A 25,156-nucleotide genomic window follows, 5' to 3' on the forward strand; every position below is an offset into this window, starting at 1 on the left:
GGACATCCAGGTGTTGCCCTTGTCTGGCTGGGACCCCCACCCTGTTGCTGAGGAGTTATTCTGATGCAGTCTCTGCCCCCAGGTTTTACTATGCCCCGCGAAATCCTAGCAGTGCCCCCTACAACCAATCCTGGCCCCACACGTCACCCCTGGTTGTCGCCCAATAAAAAGCCCCCTCACCCCCCTCTCTCTCTCAGATCTCGCCCCCTTCTCTCCCCCTGTGGTCAGCTAGTGGTGACCGCCATTTCCGGCTGGCCCCACATGGTCTGAACCAACCCCTCCCCATCCTATAATAAAGATTTGTGTACCCCTTTGCTCTGGACGTCCGCTCTCTTCTCCGCGGTGCAGCCCGACACCAGACCGCCACAACACCACCCCTGGAGGGAAGCTCTGGCGTCTGGCAGGGACTTGGCCACAGAGCCACAGCTCTGCCACAAGAGGGGACTGGATGCGAGCATGTTAGTCAGGGGCCCTGGACTGGGGCTGGGACGCCAGCACAGCCCTCTGTGCCCCCAGAGGAAGCAGTGACTGGACATCACCAGGCCTGCGGGGAGGGTGCCCTGAGGCCGGCTGGGCGCCTGGCCAGCAGCCATTTGTCAGGGCAGGGCTGTCCCCAGGCGGCGGGTGCTGGTGGGAGGAAGCAGCCACGTGCTGGCCATCTCCACTGGGGAGGGGCCGTCGCCATGACAATGTGGCATCTTATTGTTTCTGCCTGCCAGAGGACCATCCTCAGCACCCTGACAGCCATGGCTTCTGGCCTACTGCTCTCATTTCACAGTTTAATTACTGCTAATCGGAGGGGAGGGGCCTCTGCTGAGTTGCCCAGGGCCTGCCCACCCCCCCGTGGGCACTCAGGTGCCAGCCGACCCATGGGGACAGCTGTCACTGTGCTCCATGGGGGTCGATAGACACAGTCAGGGGACCCCGTGTTAGGGACACACACATCACAGAGGAGCTGCAAATGGGCCCTGCAACCCAGTCAAGACACAACCTCCAACACCTGGCTGTCATTTCCTCCTCCTGGTGGGAGCCTCCCCCTCCAGGTGGGAGCCTCCCCCTCCAGGTGGGAGCCTCCTCCTCCAACTGGGACCCTCCCCCTCCAGGTGGGACCCTCCTCCTCCAACTGGGACCCTCCCCCTCCAGGTGGGACCCTCCTTCTCCAGGTGGGAGCCTCCTCCTCCAGGTGGGACCCTCCTTCTCCAGGTGGGAACCTCCTCCTCCAGGTGGGACCTCATCCTCCAGGTGGGACCCTCCTCCTCCAGGTGGGACCCTCCTCCTCCAGGTGGGAGCCTCCCCTCCAGGTGGGACCCTTCTCCTCCAGGTGGGACCCTCCCCCTCCAGGTGGGACCCTCCTCCTCCAGGTGGGACCCTCCTCCTCCAGGTGGGACTCTCCCCCTCCAGGTGGGATCCTCCTTCTCCAGGTGGGACCCGCCTCCTCCAGGTGGGACCTCCTCCTCCAGGTGGGACCCTCCTCCTCCAGGTGGGAGCCTCCTCCTCCAGGTGGGAGCCTCCCCCTCCAGGTGGGACCCTCCTCCTCCAACTGGGACCCTCCCCCTCCAGGTGGGACCCTCCTTCTCCAGGTGGGAGCCTCCTCCTCCAGGTGGGAGCCTCCCCCTCCAGGTGGGACCCTCCTCCTCCAGGTGGGACCCTCCTCCTCCAGGTGGGAGCCTCCCCTCCAGGTGGGACCCTCCTCCTCCAGGTGGGACCCTCCCTCTCCAGGTGGGACCCTCCTCCTCCAGGTGGGACCCTCCCCTTCCAGGTGGGATCCTCCTTCTCCAGGTGGGAGCCTCCTCCTCCAGGTGGGACCTCCTCCTCCAGGTGGGACCCTCCTCCTCCAGGTGGGAGCCTCCTCCTCCAGGTGGGACCCTCCCCCTCCAGGTGGGAGCCTCCCCCTCCAGGTGGGACCTTCCTCCTCCAGGTGGGAGCCTCCCCCTCCAGGTGGGACCCTCCTCCTCCAGGTGGGACCCTCCCCCTCCAGGTGGGACCCTCCTCCTCCAAGGGGGACCCTCCCCTTCCAGGTGGGACCCTCCCCCTGCAGGTGGGACCCGCCTCCTCCAGGTGTGACCCTCCCCCTCCAGGTGGAACCCTCCACCTCCAGGTGGGACCCTCCCCCTCCAGGTGGGAGCCTCCTCCTCCAGATGGGACCCTCCTTCTCCAGGTGGGAGCCTCCTCCTCCAGGTGGGACCTCCTCCATCAGGTGGGACCCTCCTCCTCCAGGTGGGAGCCTCCTCCTCCAGGTGGGACCCTCCTCCTCCATCAGGTGGGACCCTCCTCCTCCAGGTGGGACCGTCCTCCTCTAGGTGGGAGCCTCCCCTCCAGGTGGGACCCTCCCCCTCCAGGTGGGACCCTCCTCCTCCAGGGGGGACCCTCCCCTTCCAGGTGGGACCCTCTTTCTCCAGGTGGGAGCCTCCTCCTCCAGGTGGGACCCTCCTCCTCCAGGTGGGAGCCTCCTTCTCCAGGTGGGACCCTCCTCCTCCAGGTGGGACCCTCCCCCTCCACTTGGGACCCTCCCCCTCCAGGTGGGACCCTCCCCCTCCAGGTGGGACCCTCCTCCTCCAGGTGGGACCCTCCTCCTCCAGGTGGGACCCTCCTTCTCCAGGTGGGACCCTCCTTCTCCAGGTGGCACCCTCCTCCTCCAGGTGGGACCCTCCTCCTCCAGGTGGGAGCCTCCTTCTCCAGGTGGGACCCTCCTCCTCCAGGTGGGACCCTCCCCCTCCACTTGGGACCCTCCCCCTCCAGGTGGGACCCTCCTTCTCCAGGTGGCACCCTCCTCCTCCAGGTGGGACCCTCCCCCTCCACTTGGGACCCTCCCCCTCCAGGTGGGACCCTCCTCCTCCAGGTGGGACCCTCCCCCTCCAGGTGGGACCCTCCTCCTCCAGGTGGGACCCTCCTCCTCCAGGTGGGACCCTCCTTCTCCATGTGGAAGCCTCCTCCTCCAGGTGGGACCCTCCCCCTCAAGGTGGGACCCTCCTTCTCCAGGTGGGAGCCTCCTCCAGGGGGGACCCTCCTCCTCTAGGTGGGACCCTCCTCCTCCAGGTGGGAGCCTCCTTCTCCAGGTGGGACACCCTATCCTGCAGGTGGGATCCTCCTCCAGGTGGGACCCTCCTTCTCCAGAGGGAACACCTTCTCCTCTAGGTTTTGGCTGGCTGGCCTCATGCAGAACAGGCCTTGCCTTGGATACCAAGAGGTCTGGCCCTGGACCCAGTGCACTTGGAGAACAGCTCTGGCATCCGGCAGGAGCCATCGGCCACAGCCCACTGTGATGTGCCCCCAGGGCTGTCACCAGGAGGCTGTGGGAGACACAGAGGTGAGGCCTCATGCAGGTTTGATATTGTCATTCACAGACTTTTCCCAGGTGTCCAGTGAGAACCAGGTGTCTGCACCATGGCTGTCACATAAACTCATCTTCAGGCTTCTAACATGGTTTTCCCAGAAAGGAGCCTGCCTCTTCACCTATCTGGAGGGGACAAGGTGTTGACACCTGGTGTTCTGGAGCCCACACCTGCTCACACCTGCTCACAACCACACCACACCTGCCCCTCCCTGTCCACACCTGCTCACACCTGCTCACAACCACACACACCTGCCCCTCCCTGTCCAAACCTGCTCACACCTGCTCACAACCACACACACCTGCCTCTCCCTGTCCACACCTGCTCACAACCACACACACCTGCCCCTCCCTATCCACACCTGCTCACACCTGCTCACAACCACACACACCTGCCCCTCCCTGTCCACACCTGCTTACACCTGCTCACAACCACACACACCTGCCCCTCCCTGTCCACATCTGCTTACACCTGCTCATAACCACATACACCTGCCTCTCCCTGTCCACACCTGCTCACACCTGTTCACAACCACACACACCTGCCTCTCCCTGTCCACACCTGCTCACAACCACACACACCTGCCCCTCCCTGTCCACACCTGCTCAGACCTGCTCATAACCACACACACTTGCCTCTCCCTGTCCACACCTGTTCACACCTGCTCACAACCACACACACCTGCCTCTCCCTGTCCACACCTGTTCACACCTGCTCACAACCACACACACCTGCCTCTCCCTGTCCACACCTGCTCACACCTGCTCATAGCTACACACACCTGCCTCTCCCTGTCCACACCTGTTCACACCTGCTCATAACCACACACACCTGCTTCTCCCTGTCCACACCTGCTCACACCTGCTCATAGCTACACACACCTGCCTCTCCCTGTCCACACCTGCTCACACCTGCTCACAACCACACACCTGCCTCTCCCTGTCCACACCTGTTCACACCTGCTTATAACCACACACACACCTGCCCCTCCCTGTCCACACCTGCTCATAGCTACACACACCTGCCCCTCCCTGTCACACTGGTACAGGCGTGACCATACCCTCACCTGCCCAGACATGGTGCTGTGGCTGTTGTCTACGTGGCTGAGAGGTGGAGCAGACCTGAGCTTCTCAGGCTGTCTGGCCACATCAGGTGTGGGTCAGAGCTCAGAGGAATGGCTGTGTCTCTGACAATATGTGTGTGCTCCTGTGTGCTTGCTGAGTGTGTGTGTGTGTGTGTGTGTGCTCCTGTGTGCTGGCTGTGTGTGTGTGTACTCCTATATGCTGGCTGTGTGTGTGCTCCTATATGCTGGCTGTGTGTGTGCTCCTGTGTGCTGGCTGTGTGTGTGTGTACTCCTATATGCTGGCTGTGTGTGTGCTCCTATATGCTGGCTGTGTGTGTGCTCCTATATGCTGGCTGTGTGTGTGCTCCTATATGCTGGCTGTGTGTGTGTGTGTGTGTGTGTGTGTGTGTGTGTGTGTGTGTGCTCCTATATGCTGCCTGTGTGTGTGCTCCTGTGTGCTGGCTGTGTGTGTGTTTGTGTGTGTGTGTGCTCCTGGGTGCTGGCTGTGTGTATGCGTGCTCCTATATGCTGGCTGTGTGTGTGTGTGCTTCTGTGTGCTGGCTGTGTGTGTGTTTGTGTGTGCTCCTATATGCTGGCTGTGTGTGTGCTCCTGGGTGCTGGCTGTGTGTGTGTGTGTGTGCTCCTGCGTGCTGGCTGTGTGTTTGTCTGTGTGCTGGCTGTGTGTGTGTGTTTGCACTTGTGTGTTGGTTGTGTGTTTGTGTGCTTGCTGTGTGTCTGTGTGTGTGTGTGCACTTGTGTGCTGGCTGTGTGTTTGTCTGTGTGCTGACTGTGTGTCTGTGCTCCTGTGTGCTGGCTGTGTGTCTGTGAGTGTGCAAACCAGCCCTGCAGGGAACTGGTGAGTGTGCCAACCAGCCCTGCAGGGAGCTAGTGAGTGTGCAAACCAGCCCTGCAGGGAGATGGCTGAGTGTGCAAACCAGCCCTTCAGGGAGCTGGTGACTGTGCAAACTGGCCCTGCAGGGAACTGGTGGGTGTGCAAACCAGCCCCTCAGATAACTGGTCAGTGTGAAAACCAGCTCTGCAGGGAACTGGTGAGTGTGAAAACCAGTCCTGCAGGGAACTGGTGAGTGTGCAGAGCAGCCCTGCACGGGGAGCTGGTGAGTGTGCAAACCAGCCCTGCATAGATCTGGGTGAGAGTGCAAACCAGCCCTGAAGGAAGGTGGGTGAGTGTGCAACCAGCCCTGCAAGGAACTGACTAGTGTGAAAATCTGCCCCGCAGGGAGCTGGGTGAGTGTGCAAACCAGCCCTACAGGGAGGTTAAGTGTGCAAATCATCCCTGCAGAGAGCTGTGTGTGCAAAACAGCCCTGCAGTGAGGTGGTTGTACAAACCAGCCCCCAAAGAGCTGAGTGAGTGTGCAAGCCAGCTCTGCAGGGAGCTGGTGAGTGTGCAAACCAGCCCTTTGTGTAGCTGAGTGTACACCCCCACCTTCTCCAGGAGGCAGGAGTCCCAGATGATGTTCCTGTAGAAAAGGTGTGAGGGAGCCGGGCGGTAGGCACAGTCTCCTCTAGAGTAAGGGAGTGGGTCTCCTCTAGAATAGAGGCGAGTCTCCTCTAGAATAAGGGAGGGTGAGTGTCCTCTAGAATAAGGGGGGTGAGTCTCCTCTTGAATAAGGGGGTGAGTCTCCTCTAGAATAATGGGGTGAGTCTCCTCTATGATAAAAGGGTGAGTCTCCTCTAGAGTAAGAGGGTGAGTCTCCTCTAGAATAAGGGGGGGTGAGTCTCCTGCAGAATTAGGGGTTGAGTTTACTCTAGAATTAGGAGATGAGTCTCTAGAATAAAGGGGTGAGGCTCCTCTAGAATTAGGAGGTGAGTTTCCTCTAGAATTAGGGGGGCGAGACTCTAGAATAAGGAGGTGAGTCTCCTCTTGAATAATGGGGTGAGGCTCTTCTAGACTAAGGGGGGGTGAGGATCCTCTAGAATAATGGGGTGAGGCTCCTCTAGAATAGGGGTGAGGCTCCTCTAGAATAGAAGGGCTTGTGGGTTCTAGCAGAGGTCATTCTCCTAGGAGTTCCTACAGAGTGGGCAGTCCCCTGGATCACAGCGAAGGAGCAAATGCAGGTGCACAGGACAAACGAGCTCACTGCCTAGGATGGAGTGAGTCGCTGTGTGACCAGATAAGAACAAAAGCCACCAAGCTGCAGGTGCTGCCATGATGCCACCCTGACCTCCCTGGACAGACACCCTCACCCATGTGTCCTGGAGCCTCCCCTCCCCAGAGCCCTGCCCCACGAGGGACAGACAGACACAGGCTGGGGGTGTGGATCCACCTGCCAACACCCATGTCCAACGGAGAAGCAATTACAGAAGCCACAACTCCCACCTGCTGCTCCCCATAGAGAATTTGGGTCCCTGCTCCCAGAGGGATAAAGAACAGGGAAGCTTCCAGTGGAGGGGATGGGACAGGGACTCTGGTGGTGGGAACTGTGTGGAGTTGCATCCCTGTGAACATACAGTCTTGCTCATCATTATTAAATCACTAATTAAAAAAACTCAACTACCACACACCTCTGAGAAAAACACCCCACAGACCTAGGAATAGCAAATACGGCCATCTACACTGTGGAATATCAGCTAGGAGTGGCAACTGGTGACAAAACAGTGACTTTATGCTCTGCACTCCACGCGGCATCCTCGAGAAGGACCTGTCCTGGCCCTGCACAAGCAAGGGCGCTGCAGCGTGGCCAGGCACCTGGGCAGTCTCCAGAGCTCCTGTGCCCGTCCGCCCACTAACAAACCACCTTCTGTCCCTGCAGGCCTCTGCCCTCCCTGCAGCCACCTGTGTGTCCCACCCACCTGTCCGTCAGTCCGCCCCACTCGCCCTATCTGTGCATCACCCACCATTCACCCTTCTCTTCCCTGCCTCCATCTGTTTACCCACTTGCCCTCCCGTCATCCTTCCCACTTCTCCATCCCCACCTGCCCCTCCCTCCGTCTGTCCATCCTTCCTTCATCTGTCCGTCTGGAGAAGCTTCCCCTTGGCTGCCCCAGGTATCCTGGGTGAGGGCCGTCTGTGCCTGTGTGCACGTGTGCACACTGAGTTGCTGAGTGTGTGAGTGCAACAGCAAGTGTGTACATGAGTGTGCATGGCTGTGTGTGTGTCTGCATGTGTGTGTGTGTGTGAGTGTGAGTGTGCATGGCTGTGTATGTGAGTGTGTGCCTGCATGTGTGTGTCTGCATGTGTGAATGTGTCTGTGTGAGTGTGAGTGTGCATCGCTGTGTGTGAGTGTGCACCTGCATGTGTGTGTGTCTGCGTGTGTCTGTGTGAGTGTGCCTGCCTGTGTGTGCATGTCTGCATGCGTGTGCATGTCTGCACCTGCCTGCCCGCATGCACGTGCACATCTTCACGCATGTGTGTGCATGTCTGCACATATGTCTGCATGTGTGCGTGTCTGCGTGTGTGTATGACTGCACGTGTGCATGCTTATATGTGTGTGCATGACTGCATGTGTGCACACCTGCATGTGTGTGCATGTCTGCACATGCGCATGCCTGCACGTATGCATGCCTGCACGTGTGCGTGCCTGCATGTGTGTCTGTGTGTGCATGTCTCTGTGTGCATGCCTGCATGTGTGTGTGTGCATGTCTGCATGTGTGAGTGTGAGTGTGTGAGTGCATGTGCAGCACACTGGTTGCTGCTGTCCCTCTCTGGGGCCTGGTGACGGTGATGGCTGTGTCTCTCCTGAGGTCCTGGCGGGGAAGAGCCCTGGGGAGGAGGGAAGGGTGTGGAGTCCTCCTTGGGCTGGTGTCCAGTTTAGAGGTGATCAAGCCCCACAGGGGTCTGCTCTCAGGATCCGTGGCCTCTGGTCTGGCCCTGCCCCAGGTACCAGCCATTCATCTTCCTGCATCTCTCCCTCCTCCCAGGTCCACACTTCACCCACCCCTCCTCCTCCTCTCCCACCCTCCCCCAACACCCCCCGGCCCCCAGACCTCCTTTCTCCAACTCACTCACACATATGCAATGCACACATGCACATATACACATCTGCACACACATATATTGAACACACACGTATGTAGGATACACATGCACACATGTACACACCTATGTGCAGTGCACTCACACACACATGAACACACGCATACACGAACACTCTCACACTCATTAACACAGTCATGTACACAAGCTCACACTCTCACACTGTCATACACACACACTCACAGTCACGTCGCTGTTGTGCTGTTGACGTCACGCTGTGAGCACAGAGCCTGGCTCACGGTCACCGGCAACAAGCAGAATCACAGCTGGGAGTTGACCGGCCCCAAGGCAGACCAGGAGCAGCCCCACTCATGGCCGCGGGGCCAGGGCACAGGCTCTCGGGAGCCGCGGCTGGTCTGCAGCGGCCCGGGGAGCCGGGTGACAGTCATTTCCACATCAGACCCACCTTGGATGAGACGTCTGCTGAGAAACAAGCTCCACAGTCCCCTGACTGGGTTTCCAGCTCAGCAAAGATGAGTCTGTCACCTGAGCACACGCCCTGCCCACGCTGACCGGGGCCGTCAATGCCGTGGAGTTCCAGGAGGACCTGGACAAGGTCACATCTGTCTGTAGACTGAGGCTCTCACCCGCCAGGCGTTAGTGTGCTAGCGAGACATTAAACATGGTTTCCCGCCTGCAGCCAGACTGCTGGGATGAAGCACAGGCCCGTGAGTGGAGCCTGGAGGACCTGGATGCGGCCAGCTCCACTCAGAGGTGACCACGAATCAGCTGGCCCACTGGCCACTCCAGCCCCAAGCAGGCCCATGACACCGGCAGCTGAGAAGGGAACCCACCGGCTGCACCCAGGGGAGATGCCTGGGCACGGCCTCACCAAGGAGCACGGCCCGTCCTGCTCTCGTAGCTGGGTGTCCCCGGGCCCTGGTGGGGATGGGGCGCCCGGCTCCCCTCCCAGAGGAAGGAGGGGTGGGTGCCCTTTTTCCCAATGCCACTTCAGGGAACCTGGCAGGGCAGCCCCTTGGGAAGCCTGGGTGTCCCCAAAACACCCCGTCAGACACTGACTCTGCTGGATTTGGGGACAGATTTCTCCCTGGATGCTTCTAGAAACACACTGATCTTCCTTTGCTGAGGCAGGGGTTCACAGCTGCCTGTGCAGTCAGCCTGCCAGGACCCGTCTCAGGGACAGAGAAGACAGGGAGCCTCCCCTGGTGCTGGGGGGGGCACACAGTGGCAAGGTCCCACCCAGCAGGCTTGGCCTCCACAGCAGTTCACCCCAAAGGGTCAGTGTTGGGGGGGCACTGTGGGAGGCTGAGCCCTGTCCCCAGACATCAGAAGGCAGATGGACATGGGGCACGTATTCACAGGTGGAGAGGGCAAGACAGGCCCCTGGACAGACCAGGGCAGTGACCACTGTCCTAAGAGGGGCCTGACACGGGGAGCACCCCCACCCCTACCTCAGGCTGTGGGGCCCCACCTCTACTGCAGGGGGGGGGGCTGCTCTGTTGTTTGAGCTGTCACTGGCTTGCTGAGGTCGCCCTGGAAACGGCTCTGTTGCCTTGGCAACCAGCCTGCCTGGAGCAGCCTGGGAGCAAAGTGAGTGGGGCAGGCTGGCGAGGGCCCCTCCTTCCTGCTTTCATTAGAGCTCACAATTAGCCCTCCCGGCCCTTTGTGAGGGTGCCAACGTCCTCTCCAGCTGGACCCAGCTTGGCCAGGGCCACCCACCCAGGGTGGGGACGACCACACATGCGTCACGCAGGACAGGCCACCCAGGCTGACCTCCGCCACCCTCAGCCACACAGGCACCCAATGTGTCCCCTTGCTGGCCTCCAGGGCTCCCTCTCCATCCACAGCTGCCCCGGGGATCACCCCTGGAGGTGGACAGTCAGGAGGTGGGTGCAGGTGGATCCACATGGGGTGTGGGCTGTCCACCTCTGGGTCCCTGGACTGTCCCCCTCTGGGTCCCTGGGCGGTCCCCCTCTGGGTCCCTGGACTGTCCACCTCTGGGTCCCTGGACTGTCCATCTCTGGGCCCCTGGACTGTCCATCTTTGGGTCCACAGACTGTCTACCTCTGTGTCTATTCACCACTGGGTCCCTGGACTGTCCACCTCTGGATCCCTAAACTGTCCACCACTGAGTCCCTGGGCTGGGCCCCTACCCCAGTCCCCTGGGCTGTCCCCTCTCATGTTGTCCTGGACAAGCTCACAGAGGCAGGACAGTGATTGGTGTTAGGGAACGGGGTGAGGCACATGGCCTGGCCAGGTGAGAGCTTCCTGTTCCCAGGCACAATGGCAGGATAGGGTGTTCCTGGTGGGAGACCACAGGCCCATCCCGGAGGGTGCAGGAGAACCACACAGGAAGTGACGCCAAGCTCCAGCCAGGGCCAGAGGCCACACACACCGTGACCACAGGACTCCATGCGTCTCAGAGGAGCAGGGGTAGGAGGGGACCTGGCCAGGGGAGATGGCTGGCCTCTGGAGGGGACAGCAAGACACTGAGACATAGCACTGCAACACAAACCAGCAGGGAGGAAGCCAGGTCTGCAGGTGGACCACCGACCGCTGAGCCCAGACAGAACCACAGCTCCTGTCAGACAGACAGAACCAAGGCCCCTCTCAGCCCAGACAGAAGCACGGCTCCTGTCAGACAGACAGAACCACAGCTCCTGTCAGATAGACAGACAGAACCACGGCCCCTCTCAGACCAGACAGAACCACAGCTCCTGTCAGACAGACAGAACCAAGGCCCCTCTCAGCCCAGACAGAACCACGGCTCCTGTCAGACAGACAGAACCACGGCTCCTGTCAGACAGACAGAACCAAGGCCCCTCTCAGCCCAGACAGAACCACAGCTCCTGTCAGACAGACAGACAGACAGACAGAACCAAGGCCCCTCTCAGCCCAGACAGAACCACGGCTCCTGTCAGATAGACAGACAGAACCACGGCCCCTCTCAGCCCAGACAGAACCACGGCTCCTGTCAGACAGACAGAACCACGGCTCCTGTCAGATAGACAGAACCACAGCCCCTCTCAGCCCAGATAGAACCATGGCCCCTCTCAGCCCAGACAGAACCACGGCTCCTATCAGAGACAGACAGAACCACGGCCCCTCTCAGCAGACAGAGCCACGGCCCCTCTCAGCCCAGACAGAGCCATGGCCCCTCTCAGCCCAGACAGAGCCACGGCCCCTCTCAGCCCAGACAGAGCCACGGCCCCTCTCAGCCCAGACAGAGCCACGGCCCCTCTCAGCCCAGACAGAGCCACGGCCCCTCTCAGCCCAGACAGAACCACGGCCCCTGCCACCCCAAGCAGCCACATGCCTTCTGTCTCCCTCACCCCCAAGCCTGCACCCCCACCCCCCACAGGGAGTCCTCCTTCAGGTCGGCGTCCCCCCTTAGCCTCCATGGGTGTCCCCCACCCCATGCTGTAGCTCCAGTGGCAGTGTCCCTGTCCCCAGCTGCCAGCGGCATCTCTGACCGCCCCCAGCCCACAGCATGTAGCAGACCAGGACAGTCTGTCCCTGACCCATGAGAGGCATCTGTCCCGAGTCTGTGGCTCCCTCTGCCCCAAGAGACATGCCCAGCACACGCTCCCGGAGGGCCAGCCTCGGCCGGGGACAGGCACGTTCCCGAGGCCACCGCGCAGCCTTGCCTGTGGCTGCTGGGCTCTGAGGGCCTCGGGGCCTGTGGTCACTGTACGTTATCCATGTGCACAGCCAGCAGCCCCGGTGGAGGCCACAGGGGTCAGGGCTCCACGGTGGATGGGCTGCCTGGAGCTGCCCTGTGCTGGCCCTCAGGCCTGACCCCTCACATGTTGCAGAGCGTGGCTGAAACCCAGGGGAAGCGGGACCCCACGTCCTGTCCACGAGAGACACGGGCCAGGGGCAGCTCCGGCTCCCGCCTCCATGGCCACCAGGTGCACCCCAGGCATCACCCGGAGCCCTCAGCTCACCTGCATCTCTCGGCCATGCCCTGCTCGCCCCCAACCACTGCCCCACGGCAGCTACCACTACTCACCGACCCATCACCTGTCTGCAGGACTCGCAGTCCCGTGGCCGCCTCCAGCTGGGCCGAGTTATCCACTGTCAGGAGGGAAGAGGAGCAGGTTAGTGGGGGGCGCAGCCCACACCCCACACCCCACTCTCAGACATCCACGCTGGCCCATGCCTGGCACCGAGGGCAGTTACAAAGAACTCCCAGGAACCAGCCACAAGGGGCAGCCGTGGGGAACAGACAGAGAGGGAAGCCACAGGGGATAGTCACAGAGGGGAGCCATGCACGGGGGACAGCACTGGGTGACCCCCAGGCAGGGACCCCAAGGTAAGGACGGCCACACCTGAGGCCTGTCTACACCCAGGGCTCTGCGCTCTCCCCTTGGCTGTGCTGTGACCACACAGAGCAGACAGATGCACGGCCCACAGAGGGGTCTGGGTGAGTCCTCAGACCCCATGTCCACATGTGGCCTCAGCAGCGAGGCGTCCAGGCTCATCTCTGAACAGCCAGCGTCCACTCTGCCACTGACCCTGTGTCACTCGGAACGGGAGAATTGACCCCAGCCTCTGGGAAAGGCAGCCAGCCGGCCGCGGTCCCCTGCACACCGTGGATGGCTACTCCCAGCTGGCGAACATCGGAGCCGGGGTGCTGTGAGGTCAGCCGGTGCCCCCTAAGCCCCGCCACCTTGTGTCCCTGCTCTGCACACCGTGGGTTTTCTCTGTTGACTCCAGCAACAGAGCTGGTCTCCACGGGCCACAGGGGCACTCACTGGGGCCAGAAGCCCGGCCCACCCTCGGGAGTCCGAGCTGACCCAGGCCCCACACTGGTCCAGGCCCCATGCTGGTAGACCCTTAATTCTGCCCAACCTGTATCGCAACTCTCCGAAATTCCCGCACAGCCACGCAGGCCTCACACCCTCGGATACCACGAGCACTGGGGGGACAGCAGAGCAGGGAGAGGGTGCACCCTGGCAGACACTCTTTTCCTATGACACAGCACCCACTTTGGGCACAAGCCCAAGCCCAGTGCAACAGATGCAGAGACCCCCATGCACAATGCAGCCACCATCACCAGCACCACATGGGGAATGAGACAGGGGAGAGTAGCCCACACAGGCTGGGGCTGTGCACACAAGGAAATGCACACACCTGCACACACACCTGCACACACTGCACACACACACACAGCTGCACACACACAGCTGTACGCACACACAGCTGCACACACACACCCGCACACACACACCCGCACATAGCTACACACACACCTGCACACACACTGCTGCACACACACCTGCACATACACAGCTGCACACACACAGCTTCATACACACCAGCACATACACAGCTGCACACACACCCACACACACCTGCACATACACAGCTGCACACACACTGTACACACACATCTGCACACACACAGCTGCGTGTACACACAGCTGCATACACAGCTGCACACAGCTGCACACACTGCTGTACACACACGGCTGCACACACACAGCTGCACACACACAGCTGCACACACACCCGCGCACACACACCGGCACATACACAGCTGCACACACACAGCTGCACACACACCCGCACACACACACCAGCACATACACAGCTGCACACACACCCACACACATGTGCACATACACAGCTGCACACACACACCTGCACACACACTGTACACACATACCTGCACACACACAGCTGCATGTACACACAGCTGCACACACGGCTGCACACACTGATGCACACACACGGCTGCACACACACAGCTGCACACACACAGCTGCACACACACACACCTGCACATACACAGCTGCACACACACTTGCACACACACACACACCTGCACATACACAGCTGCATGTCGTATGCTTTACATTGGCTTGTTCTAGCCCTCCCCCTCCAAGAGAATTGGATGAGTCCTGTTAATTTCGCGGGCCTGCTTGGCCCCGCCCCAAGGGACCCTGGGAGAGGGTTCCGGAGTCCGAGAGTTCCTGAGTTCCCCAGTGACAGAGTTCCTGAGTTCGAGAGTAAGGGAGAGGGTTCCTGAGTTCCAGAGTAAAAGAGAGAGTGCTTGCGCCGCCGCAAAGAGACAGCAGAGTTCTGTTTGGTGATTAGTTTGTCTTAGTTTGTGAATCGTTGTTCCTGAATAAAGAAATACAGCTGCCCTGCCCAGCCGTTGTCTCCGCGTCTCTGTTCACCACCGTGAAGCTAGCCGGCCCGGCAAGAGCCTCAGAAATTTTAACAACAGCTGCACACACACTGTATACACACACCTGCACACACAGCTGCATGTACACACAGCTGCACACACTGCTGCACACACACGGCTGCACACACACAGCTGCACATACACAGCTGCACACACACAGCTGCACACACACCTGCACACACACACCTGCACATACACAGCTGCACTCACACAGCTGCACACACACCTGCATATACACAGCTGCACACACACCTGCACACACACAGCTGTACGCACACACAGCTGCACACACACAGCTGCACACACACCCACACACACACCTGCACATACACAGCTGCACACACACAGCTGCACACACACACACACCTGCACATACACAGCTGCACACACACAGCTGCACACACACACCTGCACATACACAGCTGCACACACAGAGCTGCACACACGCCTGCATATACACAGCTGCACACACACCTGCACATACATAGCTGCACACACACCTGCACATACACAGCTGCACACACACAGCTGCACACACAACTGCATATACACAGCTGCACACACACCTGAACACACACACACACACCTGCACATACACAGCTGCGCATACACAGCTGCACACACACACCTGCACATACACAGCTGCACACACACAGCTGCACACACACCAGCACACAGACAGTGTTGTGTACCATGTGGTGTCTGCCCATGGGGAGTCTTGGTGCCCTGAGAAGTCTGAGGTGCTTAGATGTGGTGTGGGGCCTGGGCCCAGGGCCTCCCTGACCTGTTGTGTGGACTCTGTGCAAAGACACACAGCATACCAGGTGACGGGGGGCACCGTCGGGAGCCCACCACGGGCTGCGCCCACTGGGCGTCACCTGGCTGAGGGCCAGGACCGAGCACAAGCCGTGTGTCTTCTCCAGACCAGGGGCAAATGAAATGTCTAGCTGAGTCTGGCCCACACAACCCACTTCTCAGCAGAGAAGCGCTGGAGCTGAGCATTGAAACATCCACCCCCATGCTTCAGGCCCTTTCAGACACTGAGGGGAAAACTCATAGCTCATGTCAGGAGGCCCCGCCTGGCAGGATGAGAGGGACAGGTTCACACTCCTCTAGGCTGTGGGTGTGAACTTCCCCAGCAGGAGATGGCCCCACAACAAAGGGGATGCCCACGACGGGCAGGGGGGGCGTTCCCCAAGTGCAAACACAGCTCAGCAGTTGGGAGTCAGGCAGCAGCACAGCAGGTTAAGTGCAGGTGGCACAAAGCACAAAACCAGCTTTCCTGGTTTGAGCCCCCAGCTTCCCACCTGCAGGGGAGTTGCTTCCCAGGCTGTGAAGCAGGTCTGCAGGTGTCTGTCTTTCTCTCCCCCTCTCTGTCTTCCCCTCCTCTGTCCATTTCTCTCTGTCCTATCCAACAACAATGACAGCAATAACAATAATAACTACAACAACAATAAGAAAAACAAGGGCAACAAAAGGGAAAGTAAATAAAAAAGAAAGTCGCAGGGGAAGGAGGCAGGAGAGTTCTGTTTGGTGATTAGTTTGGGTTAGTTTATGAATCGTTGTTCCTGAATAAAGAAATACAGCTTTCCTGCCCAGCCGTGTGTCTTTGAGTCTCTGTCTCTGTCTACCACCGCGAAGCTAGCCCGGCCAGCTGGAGTCTCAAATTTAAACAACAGTCCTATCCAACAACAATGACAGCAATAACAATAATAACTACTACAACAATAAGAAAAACAAGGGCAACAAAAGGGAAAATAAATTAAAAAAGAAAGTCACGGGACAGAGTGTGCCACATGAACACAACAGAACAGAGAAATGCATGATAATTACAACAGAGGGTGAAAAATCATTTCACAAAACTCAATGTCATTTAATGATAAAAAAAAAAAACATACCAAGAACGAAGGGAGCTAACTACTCATTAAAACAGAGACTGAAGACGGAAGCCACAGCAAACACCACGGGATACTTCTACTTCAGAATCACAAATAGGACTGAAATATTTAGTTGTGTCCCTTAACTTTAGGGTAGTATTAGCAGTTCTAGCCAAAGCAATCAGGCAAGAAAAAAGAATCCCTCAAGTCAGAAAGGAAAAAAGCAAAGTTATCTGCAGGTGGCGCCTCCCTGAATGCGCAGAAGTGAAAACAGCACTTGGAGCATGAGCTGTTAGAGAGGAGCAAAGTCACAAGGGAATAGCTCCTCTGCCTCTCCCCCTGCCTCTGCCCCTGCCTCTGCCTCTCCCTCTCCCCCTGCCTCTGCCTCTGCCCCTGCCTATCCCTCTCCCTCTCCCTCTGCCTCTGCCTCTCCCTCTGCCTCTCACTCTGCCTCTCTCTCTCCCTCTGCCTCTCCCTCTCCCTCTCCCCCTGCCTCTCCCTCTCCCTCTGCCTCTGCCGGGATAGCCTGAGGTACTTCTTCCCGAGCTAGTGCTCTCTGGGTTGGAGAGAACTCAACTGGAGCTGATCTAGGCTGCTGTGTGGGAGAGGGATCAGGAACTCGTGCTGCACCAACTTCCGCAGGAGATACACTCTGGAACTCTCGGAGCCAGAAAGCAATTTCCAAGTGTGTTTAATCAGAAGAGCAGCTGTTTTTATACTCTCCAAGTAGGGTGGAAACAGGATGTGATATAGAGAGGGTGGAGAGAAAAGTGACTGGTGAAAATCAGAGTGTGACAAAGAAGGGATCAGTGTGTGACAAGGAGGGGGTGGAGCAGGAGAGAATCCTATCATAGAACCACCAATGCCCTGGAGTGCTTTATGTAAAAGTGATTTATGTAAATAGACCTAAGCTTTGGATCAGTAAAATCCCTATATAGGCATATGGTTAAGCAGAAGCCAGGGGGAGATGGCAACTACCCAACATCTCCCCCTTTCTTTTTAACTTTTTGCCATAGTATCAGGAGTGCGGGGCACTTTGTGAGGCAGGGAGACTGATAAGAGGCACACCTTTTTTGGGGTTCTACTGTCCCTCCTTGCTCAACCTCTCCGTGGAGAGAGAGACTAACAGGATTGACACATCCCTCAGGCTCAAGCCCTTCCAAACTCAACCATATCCTCACAATTCCCCAACATCTTCCTCTTACTTAATGGCCATATATAACTGGGTCAATGTCTGTAAAAGGCTTCATCTCTGTCAGGGGAATAGCAGTGTAGGGGTGAACGGAAACCTGTTGGGAAGAAAGTAGAATGATAGTGTGTAAGTGTCTTCAAAAATAACTAGCACAAGACAGGGAGGGATAAGTAAGAGTAGCAAGAGACAGAGTGAGCCTGATGGGTGGAGGAGTGGGGGCCTGATAAGCCGAGGGGCTAGAGGGGTGATCTGGCATTGCAAAATCCTGAGTCAGCTGGCGGTAAGTTCTATGAACTGCTACAGTCATTCTTCAAGAAGTCCAGCAGTATAAAAGGAGTGTCCAGCAAGTTCTATAGAAGCATCAGTCCAATGTCAATGGCCAGGAAATAAATGCCACACGTCTATCTTGATGGAGGAGGACGGCCACCGGAACTTTTCTTCTCTGTAGAGAGTGACCTGGAACCGCCAAAACATGATGGGCGAAACAGAAGCAGGAAGAGCAGACACCGATGGTTGAGAGAAAGGCAGTAGGAAAGTCTTGTCCTTCGGAGTCTGTGAATCAGGTTCTCCAGATCGTGTCAGGTCACATCATGGGTTTCTGGGGATGGCTGTAATTGTGGGTGATGTCAGAGGTCAGGGGTCCAAGATGGATTTCTGGGGATTCTATATGAGCAGATGCTTCTTTATGCGAAGGCTTGTCATAGCTGTAGTCAATTACTTATGAAAAAACTTTGTAACAAATTAGAAGTTTACTACAATTGATAACTCAATGATTATAACTGGTTTAGGTATCTTTATAATTTTGTGTAAAGGTCATCTTACGTGACCTCATGTAGCAGTCTTTATATAGCAAAGTTTTCATACCGAATTTAAGTTACATATATTGATTCTTAACTATTTTTACATTGGGTTTTTAAGCAAACTCAGGTTACTAGAGTTAACACATTTTAGTGACAATTTTTTTTTTGGTACATTTACAATATCAGATTGATGCCAAATTTGTTGTGGATTAATTTCCACAAGATAGCTTACAGGACATTTTTGGGGGCCCTCCAAAAATGTCCTGTATAGAGAATCTGTATTTTAACTTAGGAGATGATGAATTGTCACATTGAATATTTAGAGTTTTACCTTAAACACTCAGTTACTTAAATGAATTGATTTTACCTCTTCTCGTAAAAATGTAACTTCGAAGTTACAATTTAACTGTTAAGTTAATGTTTACCAAACTTGAAACACGCATATTAAACATAAAGTTTATAACACACAGGAGGAGAAAAACTTGTAAATAAGATATATCATTTCAAATGTGAATTTAGGACTACTGTCATAGTTGAACCATCTTTACTCACACAGTTTAAGACTAAACATTTCATATTGGTATCAAGACTTAAAAAAGAAATCAAAAGGGGGAATGAACAATTTTTGGACTGTTTCTGGACGTCTCCAGAAACCATGGCTGCGTCCAGCCGTTTGATATAAAGTCAGTTAACTTTCAGAGTACTCTGAGCACAATGGGTCATACAAAAATTTTGGTCACTCAATTTTTTTTTTTCACTCACTCACTCACTCACTCACAAAACACAACTGACCAGTCATAGCATAAGACATTCATTCGGGGGGGGGGGGGAGTTCTGTGAATCAGATTTTTGTTTTTGATTCTGCCATGCTGTATTATGGATCCTGGGGTGCATCCTGTAGCCAGTCCTCTTGCAGCCAGTCTTCTTGCAGTGTTTCTTGTTCTTCAGGGATATCAGCGCCATCATGTGGGTATTGCCAGACATGGCGGGCAGGAACCCAAACAGGCTTGGAGTAATTTTGTGGAAAAATACATGCGAAACCCCTCCCCATAGTCAACAGGGGGTCAGGTCCTTTCCAAATTTTATCAAGTGGGTCTTTCCATTTGACTTTAATAGCTGGGAGGGTGGGTGGTGTTTGCCAATGAAGAATTATAGGAGGTTGGTTGGAGTTTTTGTAAATATTAAAGAGATTTAATGTAGTTAAGGCTTTTGCCAGCTGGATATTAGGGGGGTACATTTCCCCTTTTTCTTTATTTAATTGAGCCTTAAGAGTTTGATGGGCCCTCTCAACAATGCCTTGTCCCTGTGGATTATACGGAATGCCTGTAGTATGAGTAATGTTCCAGAGGGAAAAAAATCTTTAAATTGTTTGCTGGTAAAAGCAGGTCCATTATCCATTTTAAGTTGAAGAGGTAAGCCCATTACAGCAAAACAGGAGAGCATATGGCTTATAAGCTTTTTTGAGTTTTCTCCAGTTTGAGCTGTAGCCCACATAAACTTAGAGAAGGTATCAATTGAGACGAACACATATTTTTGTTTGCCAAAGTTAGGTATGTGGGTAACATCAATTTGCCAAAGAGCGTTGGCTTTTAAACCTCGAGGATTAACCCCTAGAGTCTGAATAGCAGGTGTTTTGATTAGACCTGCACAGGAGGAACATGTAGCAAGAATACGTTTTAACTGTGTCAGAGGAATATCAGGAAATCGAGCTCGAAGACCTTTAAGATTAACATGGGTTAGGGAATGAAAGTCAGCAGGATTAGAGACAGAGGCTAGGAGAATTCCTGTGGAGGCAAGGCGGTCAGCTGCAGCATTCCCTTCAGACAGGGGACCAGGAAGAGGGCTGTGGGAACGTAGGTGCTGAACATACAGTGGATGGGTTCGAGAACAGAGCATAGAGGCAATTTGAATTAAAAGAGGAGAAAGTGGGTTGTCATCAATTCTTACATAAGATCGAGCAAGCCATGGAAGTAAGTTAACAGTATACACACTGTCAGAAAAAAGGTTGAAGGATTCTGGTACAGCTTTTAATGCAAGGAAAACAGCATAAAGTTCTTTGTACTGAGGGGAATTATCAGGAAGTTCAGTAAAGAGAGGTTTGGGGTATTGCTGGTCTGGATAATATATAAGGGCAGCAGCTCCCTTTTTTCCACCATCAGTGAACACTGTAGGAGCAGAGGGGATGGGATCTCGAGAGAAAAGTTTAGGTACTAGTAGAGGCAACAGAGGTAAAGAAGCTATCAAATTATTAGAGGGAAAATGATTATCTAATTGTCCTGGAAAACCCATTAAACTTATGGCAAAACGAGAATGGTGGCGTATGAGCCATTCTGTATCAGTGAGAGAAAAGGGAAGAATGATTGAATCTGGTTCCCTTCCTAAGACCTGAACCGATCTGTTTCTTCCTTGGTGAACCATAAATGCTAAGGCATCAATCTCGGTAAGGAGTCTTGGAGCTCCACCTACTGGCGTATTTAGCCATTCGAGAACGCCATGTTTCTGCCACAATGCCCCCACTACCGTGGGGGTGGAGTTAAAGATTAGAAGATTTACTGGAGAGGAGGGGGAGAATCGAACGAGGTGCATGTCCTGGAGAGCCTGGTTAACTTTTTCCAGAGCCAAGGATGCTTCGGGGGTTAACATATGCTTTGAGGAGGGCTGTTTGTTTCCTTTTAACAGATCGAACAGTGGTTGCAGGCAGCTCGTAGGCAGATAAAGATACTGCCTAAGCCAATTCAAATTTCCAAGAAAACTTTGTAAAGAAGCAAGAGTGAGATTAGAAGGAAAAGTAACACAAGGTTTTAAAGGACGAATCTGTGTTAGGGAAATCTCTGAGCCTAAGAAAGATATTGGAGGCATTAGCTGTATCTTCTCAGGAGCTACATTAAGTCCACTTCTCTTTAAGGCAGGGATTAGAAAATCACGTAGGGCGGAGAGATCTGTATCTAATTCTCCCCATATTAACACGTCATCCATATAATGAAAAACCTTAAGGCCCTTATGAATATATGGAAAAAGCGCAGATTTAACAATCTCTTGACAAATAGTAGGACTATTAGCCATGCCCTGGGGCAGTACCACCCATTCAAATCTATCGGCAGGGCTGGCATTATTAATAGAAGGAACAGAGAAAGCAAAACGTTTACAATCTTGTGGGTGTAAGGGAATAGAGAAAAAACCATCCTGTATATCAATAGCTATGATTGGAATTCCTGTGGGAATTGCGGAAGCAAGAGGCAAACCCCTTTGGGGGGAGCCCCAAACCTGCATGGCTTTATTAACTGCACGAAGATCTTGGAGGAGGCGCCATTTTCCTGAGCGCTTTTTAATTACAAAGACTGGAGTATTCCATGGGCTCCGAGAATGACGAATGTGTCCCAAAGATAACTGCTCTTGGACGAGTTTTTAAAAAATTTCTAGCTTCTCCCTAGGCAAAGGCCACTGTTCCACCCAGACAGGCTCATTAGAAAGCCAATCTAAGCGGGGAGTTCTGTTACGAACAGTGGCAGTTAGTATTGGGGGTGCTGGTTGGGTCTAGCAGTCTCACAGGAGTGAGTGTGGTGTCCTGCAGAGGTGTCTGAGGATATCACTACATCTAAAGATTCCAGCAAGTCTCTTCCCAATAAATTGGTGCTTATATCAGCTATTAAAGGCTGAAAGCGTCCGGTAGTCCCTTCTGGATCTTCCCACACAAGGGAATCTTGTGTGCGGAATGCCTGAGTCAATCCTCCAACACCATGTAAGCGTGGTCCTGGGAGGAGTTCCCAACTCTGGGGAACCTCTGCTTGTCTTAATATTGTCTTATCTGCTCCCGTGTCAATCAAACACTTAAAAGGAATATTACCGATCTTTACTGTCATAGTTGGGTGACCCCTTTCTAAAACAGGGGTGGTCCATAAAATCTCAGGCTCTGAATTCGAGCTGTTCTCTTGCTCCAGCCGGTTATTTCTATGCTGGAAGTTCCCACATACCACGGGTTCCTCCTTCTGCTCACCCTCTGTTATTGTTACTTGGCATGGTGGGTATAGCGACGGATTGGATCCCAAGCTGGGCTTCTGTTTGTGGAAGAAGGGCACAGCACCAAGCGGGCGACCTGCTTCCTTCCCTCTTGGGGGCGGGGCTAAGGGAAGCCCCATACCTAGTTTAAATCCCTGTTTACATTTGGCAGAGGCATGCCGTTCCTATGGAACCTTGACCAACAATCTCTCCTCCAGTGAAATCCTTTCTGGCATCTGGGACAAGGCATTCGTGGTCTCTGATTCCCTGTCTGGAGGCGGGGTTGCCCTGATTGGAGGTGGGGTCGCCCTGACTGGAGGTGGGGTCGCCCTGACTGGAGGCGGGGTCGCGGTCTATTTTCTGGACATTGGTTACGCCAATGCCCTTGGCGACCGCACTGAAAGCAAGCTCCTTTTTGCTTATGTAAGGTAGCTGCATAGGCCTGTAACATAGGTCCTTGAAAAGAGCTTGATCTGAGATCCTGTGTAGCTAGAATCCAAGTATCTGGGTGTTCGTTTTTAAGAGTGATACAGGCCTGTCGAAAATGCGGAAGCATTCCATCCCAGACTATGGATCGCAGAAGGAGAAAACAAGAGTCAGGATTATAAATCTTTCTTTCCAAACTCGACTGGACCCTGGCAATGAATTTAGCGAGGGATTCATCAGGTTCTTGTTGCAGGGAGAGAATGGGGGCTGAGGCTGCTCCCATGGGTGGTGTTAATCGCTCCCATGCTTTTAATGCACACAGGCGTACTTGATCAAAATACCCCGCTGGAAACTTGGCTTCCGCCTGTTGAATCCCTGTTTCTAATTGGCCTGTTCCAAACAATGCATCAAAATTACCCTCTGGCTGGTTTTGAATATTTTCCTGCGATTGTTGTAAACATTCGTCACGAAAGAATGCCTCCCATTGCAGGAAGAGGGGGCCTGGGAGCGTAGCACGAGTCACATATCTCCAATCTTGAGGGGTATTAAGGTTCTGAAGCAGGCCTTGTAAAATGGACCTGGTCCATGGGGCATGAACACCGTCATCTTTGATAGCCTGGCGTAGTTCCTTCAGGTCTGTGGCGGAATATGGATACCAGGCCTGAGGTTTTTGTCTATTGGGGGCAACATTGACCGGAAATGTGTGGACTTGCTCTGATAAGTGTGTAGCGGTAGGAGGAGTCATCGAAGTGGAAGCTTCTGGACAAGTGGCCGAAGAAGTGGTTTTGGAGGCTACAGGAGAATTCGGACATGTATCTATCAAAACAGGGTGGGGTGAAGAAGCAGCCGTGGAGGCAGCAGGAGGTTCCGGACACGTTTCTGCCAAAATAGGGGTGGCCGAAGAAGTGGCTGTGGAGTCCAAAGGAGAATTCGGACACGTGTCTGCCAAAATAGGGGCCTCAGGGCAAGATGCTAAAATAGGGGCCTCAGGGCAAGATGCAGAGGAATTAGGGTGGGTCAAGATCACGACAGGCCTTTGCTTCTTCTTGTTTTTAAGGTGCTGGTTAAGTTCTATGATTACTTCCTTTATCTCTTGGACCTCAGCCTCTAGGTCCTTAAGCCTTTTGAGAGGTTGCCCTATATATCCCTTAAAAGCTGCTATGATGATCAACAGGATATAAGGTGAAGACCCGAGAAAAATGTCCAAGATATATAAAAATTGTATACTGGAAAAAGAATGCAGGATTTGGAGAGGATTTTCCATGGTGGAAAGATCTCCGGAAAAAGGTAAGAAAGAAAAAAAATCACAGTGCCTTAACACAATATTGCAGATACCCAAAAAGGTGTGTACTTATCTAAGATGTCTTCTTGATAATCTACTGCTTACAGGTCCCTGTTCGGGCGCCAGATGCCGGGATAGCCTGAGGGTACTTCTTCCCGAGCTAGTGCTCTCTGGGTTGGAGAGAACTCAACTGGAGCTGATCTAGGCTGCTGTGTGGGAGAGGGATCAGGAACTCGTGCTGCACCAACTTCCGCAGGAGATACACTCTGGAACTCTCGGAGCCAGAAAGCAATTTCCAAGTGTGTTTAATCAGAAGAGCAGCTGTTTTTATACTCTCCAAGTAGGGTGGAAACAGGATGTGATATAGAGAGGGTGGAGAGAAAAGTGACTGGTGAAAATCAGAGTGTGACAAAGAAGGGATCAGTGTGTGACAAGGAGGGGGTGGAGCAGGAGAGAATCCTATCATAGAACCACCAATGCCCTGGAGTGCTTTATGTAAAAGTGATTTATGTAAATAGACCTAACCTTTGGATCAGTAAAATCCCTATATAGGCATATGGTTAAGCAGAAGCCAGGGGGAGATGGCAACTACCCAACATGCCTCTACCTCTGCCTCTCCCTCTCCCTCTGCCTCTCCCTCTGCCTCTGCCTCTCCCTCTGCCTCTCCCTCTGCCTCTGCCTCTCCCTCTGTCTCTCCTTCTGCCTCTCCCTCTGCCTCACCCTAGGCCTCTGTGTCTGCCTCTGCCTCTCCCTCTGCCTCTGCCTCTCCCTCTGCCTCTGCCTCTCCCTCTGCCTCTCCCTCTGCCTCTGCCTCTGCCTCTCCCTCTCCCTCTGTCTCTCCTTCTGCCTCTCCCTCTGCCTCACCCTAGGCCTCTGTGTCTGCCTCTGCCTCTGCCTCTCCCTCTCCCTCTGCCTCTCCCTCTCCCTCTGCCTCTCCCTCTGCCTCTCCCTCTCCCTCTCCCTCTGCCTCTCCCTCTGCCTCTCCCTCTGCCTCTCCCTCTGCCTCTCCCTCTCCCTATGCCTCTGCCTCTCCCTCT

At 54.9% G+C, this 25,156-nt stretch overlaps 2 protein-coding genes across 2 annotated transcripts in view; one reads left to right on the forward strand and one right to left on the reverse strand.

Moving 5' to 3' along the window:
- Positions 1–14,197, reverse strand: part of PTPRN2 (protein tyrosine phosphatase receptor type N2) — a 78,890-nt gene extending 64,693 nt beyond the window's left edge. Inside the window, exons 1-4 of the mRNA XM_060195688.1 lie at positions 14,188–14,197; positions 13,130–13,271; positions 12,944–13,077; positions 12,353–12,427 (exon numbers count right to left, since the gene is read on the reverse strand). Coding sequence (XP_060051671.1) covers positions 12,353–12,427; positions 12,944–13,077; positions 13,130–13,271; positions 14,188–14,197 — 361 coding nt within the window. The remainder of the gene's footprint in view (positions 1–12,352; positions 12,428–12,943; positions 13,078–13,129; positions 13,272–14,187) is intronic.
- VIPR2 (vasoactive intestinal peptide receptor 2) overlaps positions 14,196–25,156 on the forward strand; it is a 17,331-nt gene continuing 6,370 nt past the window's right edge. The window contains exon 1 of the mRNA XM_060195689.1: positions 14,196–14,200. Within this exon, the coding sequence (XP_060051672.1) occupies positions 14,196–14,200 (5 nt within the window). The remainder of the gene's footprint in view (positions 14,201–25,156) is intronic.

Source organism: Erinaceus europaeus, chromosome 8 (assembly GCF_950295315.1).
Source record: "Erinaceus europaeus chromosome 8, mEriEur2.1, whole genome shotgun sequence".
Classification (NCBI taxonomy): Eukaryota; Metazoa; Chordata; class Mammalia; order Eulipotyphla; family Erinaceidae; genus Erinaceus; species Erinaceus europaeus.